The sequence below is a fragment of the Heterocephalus glaber genome, unplaced genomic scaffold (genome assembly GCF_053883595.1).
Source record: "Heterocephalus glaber isolate CG9 unplaced genomic scaffold, H.glaber_assembly_v1.0 deba00001673, whole genome shotgun sequence".
NCBI lineage: Eukaryota > Metazoa > Chordata > Mammalia > Rodentia > Bathyergidae > Heterocephalus > Heterocephalus glaber.
Window position 1 is genome coordinate 20,706,139 of NW_028258410.1, and position 22,488 is coordinate 20,728,626.

Consider the following 22,488-nt stretch of genomic DNA (forward strand, 5'->3'; position numbering starts at 1 on the left):
CAATCGCAAGGGCCTGAGTTCGATCCCCGGTACCTAAATAAATAAATAATTTTTTAAAAAAAACAAAACGAAATGAGACAAACACATTTGATTAGGTAATGCATTTGCATAGTACCAAATCAGACAAGAGTGGGTGCATTCAGGGTGTTGAGGCTGTAGACTGCACAATATAAAATATAAGGGTCCAAAAGTTTCCCTCCCACCTGGAATCCAGAGCCCAGGTTCTCATCCCCAAAAGCAGCCTCAGCCACCATCCCTTGAGCATCTACCTGACATTGTTCTGTCCCCTCACCTCCTTGTTTTGTTGGGGGGGGGGTGGTACTGGGGATCGAACTTAGGACCTTGCACTTGCCAGGCAGGCGCTTTGCCACTGAGCTAAATCCCCAGCCCTTGTTTTTTTTGGTACCAGGGATTGAACTCAGGTCCTTTCACTTTCTGGGCAGGCAGCAGAACCACTGAGCTAAATCCCTGGGCCCCCTTGTTTTGTTTTTTGACACAGGATCTCCCTATGCAGTTCAGGCTGGCCTTGAACTCACTGTGTAGCCCAGGCAGGCCTTGAACTTGCAGTGATTCTCCTGCCTCAGCCTACTGAATGCTGGGATTACGGGGTGTGGGGCACCACTCGGAGCTCTTCTGATTTTTCCGGAGCTTTGGCGGGAACCCAGGTCCTGGCACTTGTGAGCCAGGCGTGCTGCCGCTGAGCCACATGCCTGCCCCTCCTCCATACTAGTGCAGTGTCTATAGTGCATTTGTCTGCCCACCTGCCCCGCTGAGCTTGGGGCGCTGAGGAAAGGCACGGTGGACATTTGTCCCCAGGGTCCTTGGGGACCCCGGTGGAGCCAGGCTGCCTCTCTCCTGGGATGACCAACTTCTCTGGGACTGAGGGTTCAGGTATGTGGGATTTTCAGTTTCAAAACCAGGGCCACACGGGTCCGGGGATTTAGCTCAGTGGTTTTGCCGCCTGCTGTGCAAGCGCAAGGACTGAGTTTGATCCCCAGTACCAAAAAAAACAAAACAAAACTAGGGCCACACTAGGCAAACAAGGAGGAGCTGGTCACCCTAGTCCTCTTCCTAGAATAAGTGTGGTTCCAGCACACATCTGTGCACATTTTACACACAGTTTGCCTCTAGTCACCTATTTTACCCAGAATTCAGTCTAAGTTGTTTAGGGGGCGCAGTTCGAGACAGCATCTTGCTATGTAGTTCAGGCTGGCCTTGAGCTAGTTAGTGGTGATCCTCCTGCCTCAGCCTCCAAGTGCTGCGATTAGAGCTGTGTGGGGCCACACCCAGCTCACTGTGGGTCTTTAATTCTGGTCTCCAGCCTCACAGGCCCCAAGAGAGGAGCCGCATTATTCTCATTTCCCCCTCCTGTCTCACCCTCATGACTCTTCATGAGCCATTTTGCCAAGGCCCCAGCTAATCCATGTTTTTTTGTTTTTGGAAGGGAGCCAAACAGGTTCTGTCTGCCTTATGTTACTAAATTGGCCTCAAACTCTTGGGCTCTAGGGAACCTCCCGCCTCAGCCTCCGAGTGCTGGGATCACAGGCATGCGCTCAGCCTTTTGTCTGTTCTTTTCTTCCTTTTTTGGTGGTGCTGGGATGGAGCCCAGGGCCTCACACACTCCAGGCAAGCACTCGACCATGGAGCTGCAACCCCAGCTGCCCTTTGTCAGTTTCTTGCTGTGGTTGTATCACGTATGGCACCCGTGCTGGCGAGATTCACCACAAAGACGGTTAGTCAGCTGGGTGTGGTGCTGCACACCTGTCCTCCAGTACTGGCTACTCTAGGGACTTCGGAGGAGGCTCTGGAGCACTGGGCCTTACTGGGCAAACAAAAAGGAGAGCCTACAGCTCAGCTTCCTATTCAGACCAAACCCCATCTCCTACAGCAAGTCAGCTATACACCCACATAATCCAATCACCTTCCAAAAGCCCTCTCTGCGAGCGCGTGAGGCTCATGGGGACATCTGGATGTAAACCACAACACGGCGTTGGGGACAGACTGGGTGACAATCTCTGAGACCGGAGACCTCAAGGAACTTCTCGAAGGGAGTCTCCAGCCTAGGACTGGACGTTCCTTTTGTCTGTTTTTGTTGTAGCCCAGGCTGGCCTTGAACTTTGATTCTCCTGCCTTAGCCTCCCAAGTGCTGGGATTGAAGGTGTGCACCACTGCACCCGGTCTTTAGTACCCCCACCCCACTTTTTTTTAAAAACGTGGATCAGGCAAAATTCTTTGTGGTGGCTTTATACGCTGTGACCTGACCCAGAAGCGCTGTTTGAAGGGGCCTCTCCACACTGCCTGTGGCCTGCAGTTGTGCAGTCGGGCTGGTTTTCGTTCCTAAAACCAAGGCTTCTCAGACCACCTCCAACCAAAGGAGTGCCCATCACCAATGAGTTTTTTTCTTCTTTTTCTGCAATACTAGGGCTCGAACTTAGGTGCACTTTACCCCTGAGCTGTAGGCTCTCTCTTTTGTTTGCCCAGTAAGGCCCAGTGCTCCAGAGCCTCCTCCGAAGTCCCTAGAGTAGCCAGTACTGGAGGCACTTGAAAAGATAGAGCAGAGAAGAACTCGGTAATTGAAAAATTTAGCATTAATAATAAGCCAAGCAGGCTGGGGATTTAGCTCAGTGGTTCCAGCACCTGCCTCACAAGTGCAAGGTCCCAAGTTCGATCCCTGGTACCAAAAACAACAACAACAACAAACAAAATAATAAGCCAAGCCAAGTAGGGCGGGGGATTTAGCTCAGAGGCACTGCACCTGCCTCGAAAGCATAAGGTCCTGAGTTTGATCCCTGGTACCAAAAAAAAGCCAAGTACTTTGGATCAGGACAATAGAAAAAAATGCACTGAGGGCATGTGAAGAACCAGCAAGGCCCTACCCTTTGCAGGCTCAAAATTGTAAAAATGAAAGATATTGCTTTGAAAAGAGAGCCCCAGGGCACCCTGCTTTGAGGAGAAAGGCACCAGAGGAAATTGATTTTCTGAGATTCAGTTCATAGTGCTCGCCCATCCAGGGGCCTATTGCCCTCTGCAACCACCATTTAAGATGGCCTGGGTACTGCTCATGCTGGCAGCAGACCTTGGCATTATTCACATGATGCTGGTTTCTAGGCATGCAGAATGAAGGGTCATGGAGGCTTCCATCCAAGTTTCAGAGGAAGCCCTGGGGGGCCAGGCAGTGTGCAAAGCTATGAGTGAATCAAAAGTGCACTGGCGACCCCAAGAAGTTGAAGCCAGGAATATGGAATGTCTGAGGAAAGCTGCAAAGAATGAGCAAAGCCAGCCCAAGAGAGAGGCGAAAACGGCTATGACCACCAGCAATCCATAGGGATGGGACCACCCAAGCCCTCTGGAGTTCACATCTCTTCACCACAACTTGCCTCAGGTGCTGGGCATTGAACTACAGGATTTCATGTTTTCTGTGCTGGGTTTCTGTCTTGCTTTAGTCCCATGGGCTTCTATCCCCCAATTCCTCCTTTGGAAGAGGAATGTTTATCCTGTGCTATTGTTTGTTAGAAATATTTAGTTTTCCTTTGTTTTTTACAGGGGCTCGCAAGAGTTTGTCTGATGCCTCAGAGGAGGCTTTGCTCTTGGACTTTTCAGCAATGCTGAAACTTTTAGGCCTTTGGCAACTCTTTGAGATGGACTAAATACATTTCACATGAAAAGATACACATGAGGGGGCCGGGGATTTAGCTCAGTGTTTCTGCCACCTGCCTCGCAAGCACAAGGTCCTGAGTTCAATCCCCAGTACTAAAAAAATAAAAATAAAAAAAAAAGATACACATGACTCTTGTGGTCGGGAAAGAATGTTATGGTTTATATCTAGATGTCCAAAAAAGCCTCGGTATTCATAGGCAGGGATTTTGGAGGGTGATTGGATTACTGGGGTTTAGAGCAGACTTGTTAGGAGGTGGGGATCACTCGGGGGTGTGGCCTAGCCGGGTGAGTCCCTCTCCCCTCTTCCCTTGATTCTGTCTGTTTCCTGGCTGCCTTGTCCTCCTGCCATGGAGCCAGCTGACTAGAGACTGAAACATAATCCAAAAAACCTCTCCTCCTTTCAGTTTGGGTGTTGGGTATTTTGTCCCAGGGACAAAGAAAGTGGATAAGATCACCTGGCCCAACATAAAAATGAAGCTCCTGAAAATTCACCTTTATATATTTTTTTCGGGGGCGTATGGGAATGAACTCAGGACCTTGTGCTTGCAAAGCAGGTGGCAGAACCACTGAGCTAAATTCCCAGCTCCTTCATATACTTTTTTTTGATACACTGTCAAAAGTATGGACACCTTGGTAATGTACCAATAGCATCAAGTGTTAAATACACAAATACCCTTGCATGTATTTACACCAAAGCTTAAATATACAGAGACACACTGACCCTGCAGTTCTACTTCTAAGAATTTTCCCTGTAGATAATCCCTGCCCCAAAAATGATGTTTATTTTTCCATTGTTCAGAATAGCTACAGAGTGGAAATAACCCAAATGCCCATCAATAAGAGATGGCTAAGGAAGTTAAGATACAGCTGCAGGGCTGGGCATGCTAGTGCACAGCTGTAATCCTAGCACTTGGGAGGGTGAGGCAGGAGGATTGCTGTGAGATCGAGGCCAGTCTGGGCTACATAGTGAGTTCAAGCCCGATTGAACCACAGAGCAAGACCCTGTTTCAAACAGGCAAACAAAGAAACAGCTACAGCTGCACAATGGATATGACCACAACCATTTAAAAGAATAAAACAGGCCTGTGTGTATTGATAGTGATTCTTCAAAATAGACTGGTGAGTGCAAAACAAAAAGCAAGAAGCAGCATGTGTGTCACATGCCAGGATTTGTGTCAACATGAGGGGATGGAGGGGCTGCTTGTAACTGCACAGGTTTTCTGCTAACTGGTGTGGTAATCAGGGCTGGAGATGTAGCACAGTGGCAGAGTGTCTGCTTAGGATATGCAGGGCCTGGGGTTCAAACCCCACCAGCACCAGACACAAAGCAACAAAACTAATGTAGTGATTGCCTCTGGGAAGACCATCAGCGGACCAGATCATACTTAGTTTTCCTCTTTCTCTCTCTCTCTCTCTCTCTCTCTCTCTCTCTCTCTCTCCCTCTCTCTCTCGTCTTGGTGCTGCTGGTGATGAACCTAGGGCCTTGCACAGGCACTGATTATACCCCCAGTGCATTTTATTCTTTGAGATAGGGTCTTGCTAACTTGTCCACGCTGGCCTCTAAATTACCACCTTCCTGCCTCAGCCTCCCAAGTATCTGGGATCATAGTAGTGTGTCATGGTACATGGCTTCCTGGCCCTATTTTAATTTTAGTTTTATTTATTTACTTATTTATTTTGCTGAGCTACATCACCAGCCCTTTTTACTTTTTATTTGGAGACAGAATCTCTGTTTTGGGGTTTTTTTTTTTCTTTGTTACCGGGGATCGAACTCAGGAATTTGCACTTGAGGCAGGCAGCAGAACCACTGAGCAAAATCCCTGGCCCTGGAGACAGAATCTTGCTAAATTCCTCAGGCTGAGCTTGAATTTGGGACCCTCCTGCCTCAACCTCCCAGAGAGCTGGGATTACTGCCCCCTCTTTTAATTTTTATACATGTTATGCATTTCCTATGCAAAAGTATTTTTCAAATTAATATCGGTCTTTGTCAGAGTCGTAAGGTCTTGGACCTGAAGCTCGCAGGGCACCCAACTCTGGAAAGCCTAGAAATTCTCCATCTGTTCACTGCTGAGTGATGTCAGCAGAAGCTGTGTGACCTTGGAGAGCATTCAGTGGTGGTGACTTCACATAAATGCTCAGTCAGCAGCTGTCACCCCTGGTCCTTCAAAGACACTTCACAGTTTGCAAGGCTAAGAGTCTCTTCATGTTCCACAAGCTCCGCCACCCTGGCAAGTGCATGAGACAGGCAGGAACTTGTCCAAGGTCACCCTAGTAAAGAATGCCCCAGCCAGGCTTGAGCCCACATTCTGTCTTTGGGCTTTTCACTTGACTACAGTGGCAGTCTTTTGAGGACATTGTTATGGTTTGTGTCTAGACTCTCCCCAAACCCCATGCAGTCACAGGTGGGGCTTTTTGGGGGTGGCTGCATCTAGAGTGTGTGATGCTGGGATCAAGGATGCCTTGCTGGGAATAAGGGTGTGAGAGGCACCCGCCTTAAGGGGGGGTAGCCTGGGTAAGATATAAGGGAGAGAAAAAGGGGCATTGCTTGTCACCTGGTGCTTTGCTCCCTTCTGCCTGCCATGAACTGTTTCTCCTCTGTGATGCCCTCTGCCAGGCCACCCTGCCTTGGAGCCAGCCGATTACGGACTGAAACCTGTACAAACTGTGAGGTAACTAAACCTTTCCTCCTTTAACTTTTGAGTGTCAAGTATTTTGTCTCAGCAATGAGAAAAGGTAACTAAGAGAGTCCTCACTGGGTGCTTCTCCGTGCCAGTCCCCTGTGACTACTGTGTGACTAACTGTAGGGCTTCATTCTCAGGCCTCAGCAAACTTGAACTTTCAGGAGCACTTGACTTGGCAGCTCAGTCTCTCTGATGTAATTCAGAGCTAGAATGGCCCCAAACCCTCCTGTGCTTAGAAGGTGACTGGATTATGGCGGGGGGGGGGGGGTGCAGCTGGCTGGTTGTGCAGAATCAGGGGAGACAGGTCACTGGGGGTGTGGCCCGAAGGATTTTTCTCTCTCCCTCTCCCCAGCTCCTCCCTTCTCTCTCTGCTTTTTGTCCTCAATGCTGTAACCAGCTCTCCTCCCCCATTCCCCTCCTCCGTGCTGTCCTGCCTTGGACCTCGCTGACCGCGGACCAAAACGTGAGCCAGAATAAACTGTTCCTTCCTTAAATTGTGGATATCAGGTGTTGAGTCACGGCCATGAGGAAGTGACTGAGGCAGAGTTTGGTACCAAAAGTGGGGGTCCTTGCTGTGACATCTTTGGAACTGGTTCATGGGAGGAGTTTGGAAGCTTTGGAGATGCCAGGTGGAGGAGTAGCCTCAGAATGTTATAAGCGAGGCAGGTATGATAGTGCACCCCTGTCATCCCAGCACTCTGGAGGCTGAGGCGGGAGAATTGCCGTGAGCTGGAGGCTAGCCTGGATTACACAGTGAGTTCAGCCTGAACTATGTAGTGAGACTGTGTCTCAAAAAACAGACAAAAAAGACAAAAACAAAAACAAAATCAAACAAAGAGGGAAGAGCACGTGTGGCGCAGCAAGATCAGTCTGCCTTCTAGTTAATGCTCTCGGGATCCCAACGGTGACTTTGAGCCAGCACCTTCTTCTTCATCATCTTTTTCAGAAGTCCTGACTCAGTACCTGCTTCTGGGCCTGTTGGCCTTCTGGGCACAGCGGGTCTGAAATGAACAAGCCAGACAACGTCCTGTCCTCATGGTGCTCACAGCTTCTCTGGGGAGACCAATGAATGAAGCTTCAGGGTGTGACTGCTGACTGCTAGGATGACACAAGAGGGGACATCCTGTGACATCCCAGAGGGTAAGTGTTGGGCTGGGTGGGGGTGGGCAATCCCGGAAGGCTCCTCCTCCGAGGTGCCTGGAAGCTACAGGATCTTCCCAGGTGACCCCGTCCTTAGGGGAAGTCCACGGAGAAGGGGTTGTGGGGATGTGCTCCAAAGGTGAGGACCTGATGAGCCTAAAGATCACTTCCGGTTAATTATAAAGCACATGGGTCCGGGTCAAATTGGTCTCAAAGTCCAAACATTCTTACCCTCATCCGCAGACACCCCATCCCGACTGCAGCATACAGAAAACACAAGTGAGAAGTGGAAAATTACTCTCACTCCCTTGGGCAGAGCCCAGTGTCCATTCCTGACCTTGGGTCCAGGCGGAAGCAGCTGACGGATGCGGCCCTGTTACCTTCTGGGTAGCTCCCGGGGAGAGCTAGTCACCCTGCTGACCGCGCCGCCCTGATTCTCAACAGTCCTCTGGGTTGGATTCAACACATCTATTTGAGTACCCTAGAAAGTCCTTTTCTCCCAGGATTTCTTTTGTCCCTTGGTCGATTCGGGGCAGTTTGCCAGTGAGCTAGGTCCCTAAGGAATGCTGAGTGCAGCCCACTGCCCTGAAGTCTCTCTGCTGGATGGGAAAGAATACGAAGGCGACTGTTGTGACATTCCCATGCTCAAGGTTCTTCCTTTTGCTTCTTTTGGAGTGAAATCTTCTTTAACACCCAGCCCCATAGTTGGGGCTATGGAGAAAGAGTGGGAAGATACCTCTGGGATCAAGTCTCATATGAGGGGACAGCGACGGAGGGAGCCAGGGCACAGTGTGCTCTTAGCAGGCCTTGGCGACCCTGCAGACTGGGATTCGCTCACTCTGCCAGTATTTCTGCAGCACCTACTACTGATGCTGAGCAATTCTGTTTTAAAGGAAATAAGGAGCCGGGCGTGGTGGCACAGGGCTATAATCCCAGCACTCCGGAGGCTGAAGCAGGAAGATCACCATGAGTTTGAGGCCAGCCTGAACTACATAGCCAGACCCTGTCTCACCCCCACCCCGGAAATAAGGAATAGCTTATTTTGTGCCAAGTACAAGTAACCAAGAAACTTGTCACTCAGGTTTTCCCTAGTGACAAGTTCCAAAGTGGTAGATGTTACAAGAACTTTTATAGCCAAAGAACAAGGAAAGTCATAAATCAGTGTATTGCACAAATAACATCAGCGGGGTGTTTGGTGGTGCCTGCCACCAAGAGGGAATCTTTGTCTGGTGTTCTTAGCTTTGGGAGTGGTGGGTGCTGGTGGTCTGTTAAGCTTTGCACACATTCCAAAAATGTTACCTCATAGGAGAATGACAGGTCAGATAAAAAGGCAAAGAATAAGTGGCTGTTTTTCTAAGGGCCCTAAGATAGCCCAAGATAATCTTGGCCCTAGGCATGCAACATTTCATCGCTCCACCCTCCTGATGGTCTACTCAGCTGAGGACAGACAATCTGCAGGATTTCTTTTTTTTTCCCCCCTCCGGTACCAGGCATTGAACTTAGGACCCTACTACACTTGTGAGGCAGCTGCAGTGCCACTGAGCTAAATCCCCAGCCCTTCTTTCTTTTTTTCTTTTGCCATACTGGGGATCACACACAGGGCGCTGTACCACTGAGCTACATGCCCAGCACCACCCTCCCACGACAAGGTCTCACCAAATTGTCCAGGCTGGCCTCAAACTTATCATCCTCCTGCCTCAGCCTCCTGAGGAGCTGGAATTACAGGCATACACCACTATCCTGGCTTCAGGGTCTTTGGTATAGCTGGTTCTCCTTCTCCTTCCTGCCCCTCCCTCCCCCTCCCCTCTTTCTCCTTTTGAGACAAGGTCTCACTATGTCTTTGTTTTTGTTTTCAGTACCAGGGATCGAACTCTGAACCTTGTGCTTGTGAGGCAGGCACGCCACCACTGAACTAAATCCCCAGCCCGGACAGGGCCTCACTATGTAGCCCAGGCTGCCCTCAAACTCGCAGTGATCCTCTTGCCTCAGCTTCTTGAGTGCTAGGATTACAGGTGTGCTACCACACCCAGCAAGATGATTCTTTAGAGAATTTCAATTCATGGTTCCCCCTGCTGCCCAAGCACCACCCTGTGTACTCAGAGGCCAAATATCATGTCCCATGGAGCCAGGAAGGCTCACTCCTGGGAGGTGGTCAAGGTGAGGCTGAGGCAGGAAGGCAGTCTTCAGGAGTGGGGAAAAGAACTGTTAAAGCCTGCAAGATGGAAGTGAGGATCATACTGAGGTTATTAGCCAACAAGACTCACTTGCTAGGTTTTCCTCTTTTTCCATCCTTTGCATCTCATGCAGTGTTTATGACATAAAATAGGAGTATTGTATATAAAGTGATGATAAGAACACAGTGTGGCCGAAAGGAAGAGTAGCAGATAAAGGAAACAGGCACCCTAACCAACAAGAAACTGCATGTATCACCAGTCTTTTTCTTTGTTTTTTTTTTGGTACCAGGGATTGAACTCAGGACCTTTCACTTTCGAGGCAGGTGGCGGAAGCACTGAGCTAAGTCCCTGGCCCCACTACGGTCTTAATCAGAGTGGCAATATGCTTCTCCCTGTACCTACAGTCATCTGTACTCGATGAAGTATTTTATTTGATGTTTGGAGTATTTGAAATAGTCCTTTACCTTCTGATTCTAACTTGTCTTCTGGCCAGTCTGAGTCTGTGGCTATAACCTCCATGTGGACTGGCTAGTTCTTACATTAGGATTGAATGGGTAACTTCCAGATTAACTCTTAGTCATTGCTAAGTATTTGATTTGTCCTATTGTTTTGGAATTACCTTGTATTCCAGTTTAGGGGATCAAACAGAGAGTCGCTTTATAGAAGTCAGAGAATAACATGCTTTCATTTTGAATTCTTTCCCAACAAAATAATCCCTTCTCGTGCACAAATACTGTTAGTAATAGGGATAGAGACAAGAAGGAGGACTTGTGACAAATCAGGATTCTATATATTTTATGGACATACTTTTTTTTGTGTGTGTGTGGTACTGGGGATTAGACCCAGGGCCTTCACACTGACCTATATCACCAGTCCTTATAAAAAAAATCCTGAGCTAGGTGTCGCGGTGCACAGCTGTAATCGCAGCACTTGGGAGGCTGAGGCAGGTTGGCCAATGTGGCCTGCAAAGTGAGCTCAAGGCCAGCCTGCATTACAAAGCAAGACTCTGTCTCCAAAAAAATTAAAATTTAAAACAATTAAAAAGGATTGGAGATGTAGCTCAGTGTGAAGTTCCTGGTTTTAATCTCTACTACAGTGAAAAACAAACACCCCTCCCGAAAACAAAAATCAAAGCAAATTCAAAATACCTTGGACAGGGCTGGGGATTTAGCTCCGTGGTTGCGCCACCTGCCCTGCAAGAGCAAGGACCCAAGTTCGATGCCCGGTACCAAAAAAAAAAAAGAACGAGTCAGGGGCCAGGGATTTAGCTCAGTGGTTCCGCCTCCTGCCTCGAAAGTGAAAGGTCCTGAGTTTGATCTCCAGTACCAAAAAAGAAAGAGTCAATAGAAGAGTTGTTGGAAGGGTTCTGGGTCCACTCTCTGAGGGTTTCTGATTATCCTTGTGGCCTGAGATAAGGATCACACAGCAGTCTTTCTGTGTCCACAGGAGCACAGGAGCTGACTAGGGTCCTTTCCACTGCTGATGAAGAGAGTGCTTGATGTGATGTATGTAGCTTCATAGATGAAGTCACTGGATTTTAAACTCAAGTTCATTCAATTTTTCCTCCTTTAGGCAGTGTGCTTCGGAAAAAACCTATAGTCAATTCTGAATTTTTGTTTTGTTTTGCTTCTTGTTTTTTTTGGTTTTTTGTTTTTTTTTGTTTTTGGTGCTGGGGATTGAACTCACCATCGAGATGTCTTATTTAAGGGGAACGAATGGGCAACCTTATCTCTATGTGCCTGAAGTAAGAACCAGATGCCTGGTAAAGTTCTAGTTTAGTAACCCCCACGGTTGATGGGCCTGGAGCGAGGGGGGGGATCCCTGTATGGCGGGTTGCTGGTTTCTCGGAGGATGGTAGATTAAGAGACGAAACGTTGGGAGGGGATAGACATATTGAAGAGAGAGGATTTGACTTGATGTGCTAATGTGCGATACGGACGGGTTAGAAATGTCATGGTTGGAGGGTAAGTGGTGAAGAATATTCGTGGGGAGGAGGAGTTATGTGGATTAAACATTGGATGGTTTATGTAAGATTATACATTAATGTACTAGTACATTATTGATGGGGTTGGGCAGGGTCCTTGAGCTTGCACCTCAGGCGGCGAGACCACTGAGCTAAATCCCTGGCCCTGCTTCTTGTTTTGAGACACGGTCTCACTCTGTAGTTCAGGCTGGTCTTGAACTTACTATGTAGCCCAGGCTGGCTTCGAACTCACAGCGATCTCCTACCTCAATCTCCCAAGTGCTGGGATTACAGGCTTGCATCACCATGCTCATCCAACTGTGAATTTTAGTTACTGTTTCCAAAGTGCCTTGCCATAGTGCGTGATGTCTCCCTCTAATACTACCAAGGACCCAGCGTCTTGCCAGGCTCCAGGAGTCCTTGATGAGGTCCCTGTGCTGGTCAGCTCACCGTGTATTCACCTCTGAAACAGGCACAGGCTCAAAAGGAGTGTTAGCAGGAGAGTTCTTAGACCATCTGAGACTATGCTTCTTGCCCGCCCATTCAATAGTAGGCCCTCAGTTTTCCTCCTCTGGAAAATAGGTTGAGTCACCCACACCATGTGAGTCAAGATTTTCAAAAGATCACTAGAGATAGTGATAGGGAAAATGATATCAGGAGCCTGGGATTTAGCTCAGTGGCACCACACCTGCCTCAAAAGCACAAGGTCCTGAGTTCGATACCTCGATCTCTGGTACCGGAAAAAAGAAAACAAGAAGATATCAGGACCTTCAAATATGATATAAAGGAAATATTATAACTCCTAACCTGTTAGATATCTGATATGCCGAGTTTGTTTTCTCTAAAATCGAAGAATAAATTCTAGGAACAGTGGAGGGTAAGAGTAGACAGGCAGTGGCATTGAACTAAATCCCTGGTCCAAGAGTAGGAAATATTTATTGAGGGGGAAAGATACAGCTCCTGAGAAGCAGGAGGGGGCCTGAAAGTGGGCTGCTGAGGACCATACTTATCAGGAGAAGTTTTTTTTTCTTTCTGGTACTGAGGATTGAACTCAGGACCTTGTGCTTTTGAGGCAGGTGCAGTGCTGCTGAGCTAAATCCCTGGCCCCTTCAGGAGAAGTTTTACAGAGCAAAAACCACGTGGGTACAACGTGGGTTGAAGCTATGACCCATAAGGTTACAAGTATAGTCATTGAGGTAACAGTGATCCAGTGGGGAAACAAGTCACGTAACAAGTGTGCATGGAAAGAACGAAGACTTTCTCTAGGAAATGATATAGGCCTGGAGCTCTTGGCCACCCACTGGGGTGACTGATGTCTGTCCGGACTTCATTAGGACAGGTCCTTTGGGGAAGTGTGCAGGCCTGGTCATTTTGCCTCTATCTTGAGGCCTAGTCTCCAACGGATGTGTGTCTGGTCACGTTTGTGGTGTTTTCATCTTTTGTGCTGACTCCTTCTAGGGCCCAGCCCTGTCTGATTGCCTGTGAGTTTTCTACCTAACTGAGCTGTCTATAATAATAGGATGCAGGAAGAAGGAGGATAGTCTGGCTGCTCTGCGTGGTCTGTGTCGTTTGCTAAGAACTGGTAGGCTGTTTTCTCAGAGTGGGGTGGGGTCATCTCTCTCACCCCGAGTTTAGAGAGGGACACATTCTTCTAAGGAGCTCAGGACTCTAAGCACAAAGGTGCCTGGGAAAACCCTGGCCAGGAGGGAGGGTCTGATGGAACCAGAGCATTAGAGGTGAAAAATTAAACACAAGATGAGCCTTCCTGTAACTCTCCTTCTTGATCTGAAATTCACTTTTTTTTTTTTTTTGGTATCGGAGATCGAACTCAGCAACTTGAGCTTTCGAGGCAGGCAGTGGAACCACTGAGATAAATCCCCGGCCCTGAAATTCACTTTTTTTTTTTTGAAAGTCACATTTTACTGAGGGTCATCAGTGTTTGTTTTTACTAACCCTGCTTGCCCTGCAGAAGCCCTGTTATTGGGCTGCTGGAGGCCAGGAGGGAAGGTATCAAAGGCATCAGGGTGATTCGGAGGCTGGGGAGGGGGCAGCAGGGAGGCAGTTTGCTCCAGAAGCTGGTGAGAAGGGGCAAAGATGGGGCAAGGACAGGAGGACCCAGAGTCCAGCGAGATCTGCAGCAGGCACCCCTGGCCACCCCGGGTGATTGGGCCCTGCTGGCCTGCAGGCATTTTGAGCTTCAGCTTGGGGGACCTAGCTCTCGGGGGACCCAGCCGCTCCTTTGAACTGCTGCTGTGAATAACAAGCCAAGGGCCAGCAGGCAAGCCCAGCCCCAGCGCCGCAGCTCCAGGCCAAACTCCCAGGCTGGCTTTAGGTGCAAGTTGCTGTAGCTTCCTTTTGTGACCCAGGTACCCCCAGGAGGCTTCAGTGCTGTTGCATTCTCATTAAAACTCACTTGAAGGCATGGGGATTTAGCTCAGTGGTTTCACCGCCTGCTGCGCAAGCGCAAGGTCCCGAGTTCGATCCCCGGTACCAAAAAAACCCCCAAAACCAAAAAAACCCGAGTTCGATACCAAAACAACAACAACAGAAAAACTCACTTGAAAATTGGGGGTGTGAGGAGGATCAAAAAGACAACTGGGGATTTGGGCACCCTTTGAGTCATTCCTTCATTCAACATTCACTAAACTATTTTTTTTTTTTTTTGGTACCAGGGATTAAACTCCGGACCTTGTGCTTGCAAGGCAGGCGCCGGAACCACTAAGCTAAATCCCCGGCCCTCACTAAACTATTTTTGAGCACCCACTGTGTGCCAGGGAAATACACAATTGAGCGAGACACTATGCAATAAATAAGTCAGTACTAAAAATTTATTGCCAGGTGTGGTACACACCTGTAATTCTAGCATTCTGGTAGGCTGAGCCAGGAGGATCTCAAACTGGAGGCAACGTGGTGAGACCCTGTCTCAAAATTTAAAAAACAAATTAAATAATAAGGGCAAGGTGCCAGGTGTGGTGGTGCACATGCCTGTAATCCCAGCATTTCGGAGGATGAGCGAAGAGGATCGCTGCGAGTTTTAGGCCAGCCTGAACTACACAGAGACCCTGTCTCAAAAAACGGGAGTGGGGGTATGGCTCAGGGCAAAGGCACTGCTCCTCAGAAAAATTTATGCTTTCCCCCCCTGGCAGATAGAACCCAGGGCCTCATGCATGCTAAGCAAGCGCTCTATCACCTAGCTATGCTTCCAGCCCAGAATTTATACTGATATTAAACAGTATTAGGTATTAAACTGTGGTTGCCGTAAGCACTCTGAGGGCAACATGTAACAGGTGGATGTGTCTTTTTTTTTTTTTTTTTTTTTTTGGTACCGGGGATCGGATTCTGGTCCTTGCGCTTGCGCAGCAGGCGGCGAAACCACTGAGCTAAATCCCCGGCCCAGGAGGATGTATCTTATTAAGAAGCAGGTCTGGGAATGCTTCCCTGAGGAGATGAATTTTGTACTGGGTTTTGAAGGATGAGTAGGAGTTAAATAAGGCCGAGCAGTAGCTAAGTAGCATTTTTTTTTTTTGGTACCGGGGATCGAACTCGGGTCCTTGCACTTGCGCAGCAGGCGGCGAAACTACTGAGCTAAATCCCTGGCTCTTAAGTAGCATTTTTAATACAGGAACTAATTTAATCTTGACAACACTCTGGGAAGTGCTTTGATGTACAGTTTATTGTTGGGAAGGTTAAGTTACCTACATGAGTGAATGGCAGAGTTGAGACTTGAATCCAGGCAGCTCAGCTTCGAGCCTTCTGAGCTGGCCCGAGCGCAGATCCCCAGAGCTGAGCTGGAGAAGGGAATCCCGCAGACTCCCCGCGGCCCGGTGAAGAATTGGACACTGTGGCTTGAGAACAATAGGAAACCTTTCAAGGGATTTTGGAGGTGGGGTGGGGGTGGGGCAATGACCCGGTCCAAATTGAAATTTCAAAAGATCCCTCGGGCAGCCCAGGTTGGGGGATGGGGCAGGGCCGGGCGGGGGTGGGGTGGGGGGAGGCTGCTCCCTTTCAACCCACATAACACATCCCGGTGGCCCCGGGGCCGGGCACTGCTCCCAGGATGGAGTTGCGCCGCCGGAGTGGACCTGGGAGGATGTTCCGAAGGTAAATCCTGCAGGGCGCGGGGAGGAGCGCTCAGGGGTGGCACCCAGGTTTGAGGCTTGCAGGCCTGGGTGGGTGGGAGGTGAAGGTCCTGAGAGCAGAGGCGATTTGATTCAATTGTGGCTTCCTGCTGGGGCTTTCCATTTTGTCTTCCCTGTGTCTCTGGTTTTTGCTGCATCGCCTTCACAAGCTTTCCTTCTCCGTAGTATTGGCTGCTTGGACTTGTCGAGGTCAAGGTGGATCTCACTTCATTTCTCTCGCGTCTTTTTTCAGCTGGGTCGATGGCTGAATCTCTTTGTGCCTGTGTTTTCCAACTGTACATTGAGAGTGGTAGCAAAGTGTTGGGAGGATCAAGTGTGACATGTGCGGGACTCCTGAGTGGCACATGCTGAGCCTCCATACCCACCCGCCACTCTGAGGAGGTGCAGATGCTTCTGCTGTGGTCCTTATGACAACCTGCAGGGCTGCGGGGCCAGAGGCTGCTGCAGAGCGGGAGGAGAAAGCCCCTAGATGGTGGACAGGTTACGTAGCAAGTCCTCAGAGTAAGCTTATTGGACCCAGTAATCGGCAAATGGTTTTAAAATAGAGGGTGGGATTTAATTCACTCAAATCAACAGATACTGAGACTCCTGTGTGTGGGATCTATTCTGGGGTCTGGGGATACAGCAGTGTATCTGAAAGTTCCCGTCTAAAAAACAAATGTAACATCATTTCTAAGGATGATAAGCGCTGGGAAGAAAAGGAAACTGCTGTGATGTGTGATCCAAGAGGGCCCCCTGGAGGAGGTGGCATTTGTTCCTGGATCTGAAGTAGGAGAAAAGGAGTAAAGATCTGTAAGAGGTGGGAATTAACTTGGCTGGAGACAGTTGGCATGTTTTGGAGACCTCAAAGAAGGTCCAGGTAGTTGGAATGCAATAAATAGGTGAAAGGGTATGTTTGACTAAAAAAATTTTCATCTAAATGAAAACTTTGCAAGCTAAGAGACTAATAAGCAGGAGGGTGCAGAATCCAAGTTAGGGTCATTGTTGATCTACCTGAGGTCTTGTTTAGAAACTATTTCATGTAAAAAGAGGTCATTCATTCCACAAATATTTATTGAGTAACTACTATGCCTCAGGCACTGTCCCCCTCCTAGAAGTCTTTGCCTTTGAACACAGATAAAAAGTAAGTAAATAAAGGTGCTTTTATTCCACCAAAGGAAATAACAGGGTGATTTCTCAGGGAATTGGTATCAGATGAGTGGTCAGGAAAAGGCCCTCTTGGAAGACGGGACGTTTGTCAGGAGACCTGCGTCATGGGAACAAGTCCCCATGTGATTGAAGGTGGAAGGGACCAAGCCTGGAGAGGCCCAGAAGAACTGAGTAGGGTGGGCAGGGGGCATGTGAGAAGGGACCAGCGCAGGGGGGCCTCTGCGGCCAGGCTCCCCAGGGCAGGATGTTCTCCTAAAGTGAGGGCTGCAGGTGTCTCTGGAAGTGGTCTAGGGGAAGAGTGCAGGGCTTGTGGCCATCTCCAGGCAGGAGACTCATCCTCCTCCCCCCAAGCACAGAAGTCCCCACAGATGGCAAGGCAGTGGATACAGAAAACTTTATTTATGTACACCACACATTTTTTTTTTTTTTTGGAAACAAGGTCTCACTATGTAGTTCAGGCTGGGCTTGAACTCACAGCGATCCTCTTGCCTCAGCCTCCCGGGTAGCTGGGTTTACAGGTGCATGCACTCGGCTTAAAAATTAACCATTTTAAAGTGTGCAATCCAGTGGTATTAAATGCAATCACATTCCCAGGCACCCCTTCCCTTGCAGTCTCAGAACTTTTTCATCACCCTAAAGGGAGACCCTGTATCCATTCTGTCTCCCTTTAGTCCCTGGTAACCAGGGATTCGACCCTCTATCTATGGACTGGCCTGTTCTGTGTATGTCACACGGTGTGTGTGTGTGTGTGTGTGTGTGTGTGTGTGTGTGTGCGTGTGTTACAATATGTGTTTTTTTGTGTCTGATTCTCTTCCTTTGTGTGAGGTTCATAAGGTAACATGAGTCTACTGACTTCCTTTTTGTGGCTGACAAATTCTCTTACCCACCCGTCCCTGGGTGGATATTTGGGTGTTTTTATTTCTTGGTTCTTGTGGCTTGTGCACCAGAAGTTTCTGAGCAGGCAGGAGACACCTGCTTGATACCGGGACCCCCACCCACACCCTGCCCCAGCCTGTGTGGGCCAGAGAGGAAGCAGGAGACTGGTGACAATGGAATCTTCAGCCTAGACTCCGAGGGAGGGCATTCACTGGGAACTCTGAAGGCCCCCAGAAATGGAGTGGAATCCCCAGGCGACCTGGAGGCCAGGGTTGGAGGTCTGAGTCCTTGGGGAGCAGACAAGGGCACTGGCAGGTGCCGAGAGACAGGGGATAGTAGAGCAGCTCCTACTCTGAGGCGGAGCCCCTAGGCCTGCAGATGGGGTGCTGGGGTCGGAAGCTGCCAGGTGCAGGTGGCTCTGAGAACCCAGAGGGGAGCCCTGCAGAGGGGCTGCAGGAGTCTAGCAGGTGCCTGTGCCCTGCTCATGGACAGGGGGACTCTGGTCTGGTGGGATAGGGGCTGTGGAACTGAGAAGTCTTCCAAGGACACTCAGGAAAGGCTCTGGACAGGAGGAAGTGACACCTGGCATGTGAGGAAGCAGGGTCAACCAACCCAGGTGGGTCACCCTGGGGAGGAGGGCCGGACAGGAGAGGCAGGAAAGTCAGGCATGGAGTGAGAGAAAGGAGGATTTAACCAGGGAGTCACTGCTTCATGGGATTGGTGGAGAATTGCTGAAGTTTCTTGGAAAACAGCAATAAAAGTGGTCATAGCCAACATTTGTTGTGACTGCCTTGTTTGCAGCAGGTGTTTTCATATCTGTGAATTCTTTGCGACTTCAGTAGCACCCTTTGAGTTAGGAAGTACTAGTTCTACTTTCTAGTTGGAGAACCAGGTAAGAGGGAGTTATGCAATTTATTTCGAGTTCTGAACCTGAACAATGGAAGAGCCATTGTCCGGACTAAGTAGTTTGGGTCCTGTGTATACATGTCTTACCTCATTATAGGGGTTTCATTTAGGAGTAGAATCAGGGACGGTGCATACTGGATGTAGAAGAGAGTGGGGGTGGGAAGGAAAAGAACATTCTGGAATATTTTGAATCTGGGTAATGGAAGGAATGTGGAGGAAATAGTTGCCTTGTCTAAACTTATCTCCATGCTGGGCCACATTCACTGTGCTTGGCCCTTTTTTGTTCCTCTGACAAGCTCGGGCTGCCTCAGGGCCTTTATACCTGCTGCTCCTTTCCCCTGGAAGCCCCATACCCTCCTTAAGCTCCAGTGTCATATCCTCATCCTCCTCGGAACTTTGCCACCTCTCTGAAGCAGACTTTTCCCTTCTACCCCTTTGTGGCTCCCCATCCCTTCCTCCTGCTTTTCTTTATCCAATCTCTCTCAATTTGACATTTTAGCTTGCTTCTATATTTTCTGATTGCCTACTTTGCTCAGCCATCAGCACCTTCAAAGCCGGACCAATGACAATAAGCCTGGCACGAAACAGGATTGGAGGCACTCCATTATCTTCATGGACTGAGCCAGTGTTAAGAAGAAAATGCCTGGGCCGAGGATCTAGCTCAGTGGTTCCACCGCCTGCCTCACAAGCGGAAGGACCCGAGTTCGATCCCCAGTACTAAAAAAAAAAGAAAGTAAGAAGAAAATGCCTGTCCTGTGGTTAGAAACACAGAGCTGAGTCAGGGGTGAGATCAGACCTGGGTAAGTTGGATTTGGAATCTGCTGTGGCAGTGGATGACAAGATTTCTACATGAAAAGGTTTTAAGGAGAGAAAGAAAAAAAAATATCTCACATCTGCTGAGCATATACTCTGGCCTCTGAAGGAAGGACTATGATCTCTACTTTCTAGAATGGTAACTTCAGTGCAGAAAGGTTCAGTGACTCACCCAAGTTCCCTCGGCCTCCGGCTCCCTTCCAGACCCCACCCAGGAGGAAGGGGTGGGTGCTGGAGCCCAGAGAAGCTGGGCATCCTGTAGGAAGTTGGAGTGGCTGGGCTGGTGTGAGCAGTGTTACAGAAACTCACCAGGGTCCAGCATCACATACAGGCAGGAGGCAGACTAAACTGCTGAGCTTGGTTCTTGGGGGTCAGTGGTGACTTTAAAAAGTACCGTTCAAGAATATGAATGAGGGAACTCTAGATGTTACAGCTGATTCAAAGGACTGCACACATAAGGCTGCTGAGATGAATTTACAAATAGATGCAAAAACTGCCTATAATCACTTGCATTCCAGGGACTACATTTGCATTTCTATGGCATGAATAATTTGCATTAGTCTTAGCTTTCTACAATTTACAGAGTTGTAAAATAGTTCAAAAACAATAAAAGGTGCGCTAGGGATGCTGTAGAGGCTTCAGCACCAGGCCTTTGAGAGAGCAGGAGGAGCTGGGTTTGATCCCCAGCACCACAGCCAATCAATCTAGCCCAGAGAGAGAAAGCAAGGAAGAGGAAGAAGGAAGGGAGGAAGGAGCGATCCGTGGCTACGCCAGAAAGGGTGCACATATTTCCCCCCACCGCACTTATTGATTTGTATTTGACAAAGTAATACATTCTTCCAGTTGAAACACAAAGGGTAAGAAGGGTAAAACAGGGACGTTTCCCTTCCAGTCCTGACCCTGTACTCCTGGGATGCAATCCTTGTTAGCAGTTTCTTGGGTAGGTGTGTTTCCAAGGAGATACTATTTGTAATAAAACAAACGTCCCCCCACATGCTTGCTTATTAACAAAACAAAACAAATGGCACTATATTCTTTATTCTGCTCTTGGTTTTTTTCCCAACTCAGCACTGTGCCTTAGTGATTGCTCCACATCAGTGTATGAATTCCGATTCCTCTACAGGTGCACAGTCCTGGGCTGTGAGGCAGGCTGGATGATTTTAACCCTTAGAGATGAAGGGAAGAAGCAGGTGAGAAAGTGAAGGAGACTGACTGGGAGAGGTTTTGGGGCAGGGGAGACTGTTCACAGTTCCTGCCTCAGTTTTCTCACCTAGGAAATGAGGCTGGTCATTAATCTTGGGCACTTGATAGAGCTGGAGGATAAAGGGGCTACCTTGTTCATTCATGCATTCTTTTATTTTCTTTCTTGCGGTGCTGAAGATAGAACAAGGACCCCGTGCATGCTAGGTGAGGACTTAGCACAGAGCTACAGCACCAAGCTACCTGGCACAGTGTCAGAGTTGTCACAGGTTAGCTTTCAGTGTCCATCTTTATGTTCCTTTGGAAAGGTAAGGGCAAAGGAAGGAAACTGAGTCAGGAGCTTCTAGAAAATACCTTTCAGAGTGGGATGAAAAGGAGATAGTAACAAAACTTAGCAATGATTCATTCAGTGCTTCCAGGGAGGTGATATTTCTCCCACTGTACAGATGAGGAAATTGAGGCACAGCCAATTTGGTACCTCAAGCAAGGCCTCACAGCTGGCAAGTGGGGCAGCTGTGATTCACCCAGACAGTCTGGCACGGCACTGGCGGCCGCATGCTTAACCACTGCATGGTTCAGCCTCTTGATGTGGGAAAGAAAGGAACAAGAAGAAGGCTTCAAGGGAAAGGGGCGAATTGCTGAGCCAGGGCTAGGCGCAAAGGGATCTAGTAGCGGGTGCTAGCGAGGGATGCCTGTGGGTCTGGGAATTCTGCTGAAGCAGGAAGAGCAGGTATGTAGAGGAGGAAATAGCTGCTGCTGGGCGGTTTGGAGAAGTGGGGACATGGGCAGAGAGGAAGTGCAGAGCAAGAGACCCAGTGCAGAGTCTTGGAGGAGGGGGGAAGAAGTCAGGAGTGGGAAGAACAAACAGATGGATATTCCAGGTGTCCGGAGACCTGTGAGAGAGCAGGAGATGGAAATCAGAGCGCAGAAGGACACAGCCCGTGGGAAGGCTGGCAGGGCAGGTTAGGACTCAGGTTTTTACTTGGAGGGAGATGGGAGCTATGGACCGAGTTTGAGCAGAGGACGGAGGGACAGGATCTGACTCGTTCTTTCAGAGGATCATTGGCGGCCTGTGTGTTGTGCCTGCAGGTACAGCATCTGCAAGGGTGGAGCAGCAGGCCCAGGCAAGAGACTGTTTGTTGCCACTGTCGGGGCAGATGGTGTTTTATTGAGCTCTGTGCCAGGCCAGCAGTGCTGATTCGGGGACCAGCGTGCCGCCTTCATGGGGGCGTCCTGTGCGGTGCAGAATGTTCAGCAGCAGCCCTGGCACTACCCACTCGATGTCAGTCTCTCTCCCACCCTCCCCTCCTACGTGTGAGTACCCAGGATGTCTCCAGACATTGTCAGGTGTCTCTCGGGAGGCAAAACCTCCCCCATTGAGAACCACTGGTCTAGTGGGAGGGAGAAACAAACAGAGCAAAGCAGTAGACACAGTACTCTTCTTTCCATAGCAGCAACTGTGAGGAAGGAAAAAGATGCAGCTTCCAGAGATCCTGAATTTCCCACCTTTAGATTTTCATTCTTTCCCTGTGTCCGTCGCTTCTTCCCTCCCTGCCCTGCAGAGCTGTGACCATCTGCCTGCTGCGGCACAGACTGTCCACCCAGCCTGCCCTTTCCTCCAGCCTTGTGTCATCCTGCTGCCAGTCACCCCCAGAAAGAAGTAAAAGAAAAACGCAAAATGGAACAAACCAGCCCCACCTCCCCTTCTCCCAAGGAGGGAATAGGTCCCCTCTGCCCCTTGGTGGCTGTAACATGACGCAGCCATTCTGCACTGGGAAGCTGAGCCCTTC

General features: G+C 49.1%; 1 protein-coding gene across 2 annotated transcripts in view; it reads left to right on the forward strand.

Moving 5' to 3' along the window:
- Zmynd8 (zinc finger MYND-type containing 8) overlaps positions 1–22,488 on the forward strand; it is a 193,394-nt gene that overhangs the window by 48,366 nt on the left and 122,540 nt on the right. Inside the window, exon 2 of one of the 2 annotated variants that reach the window (XM_021238976.2) lies at positions 7,285–7,478. Coding sequence is in view for 1 of the 2 variants with exons in the window: in XM_087197772.1 (XP_087053898.1) it covers positions 15,673–15,716 (44 nt within the window). In the remaining variant the exon portion in view is untranslated. Of the gene's footprint in view, positions 1–7,284; positions 7,479–15,625; positions 15,717–22,488 lie in introns of those variants that run through there. The other variant, XM_087197772.1, reaches the window with a different exon arrangement.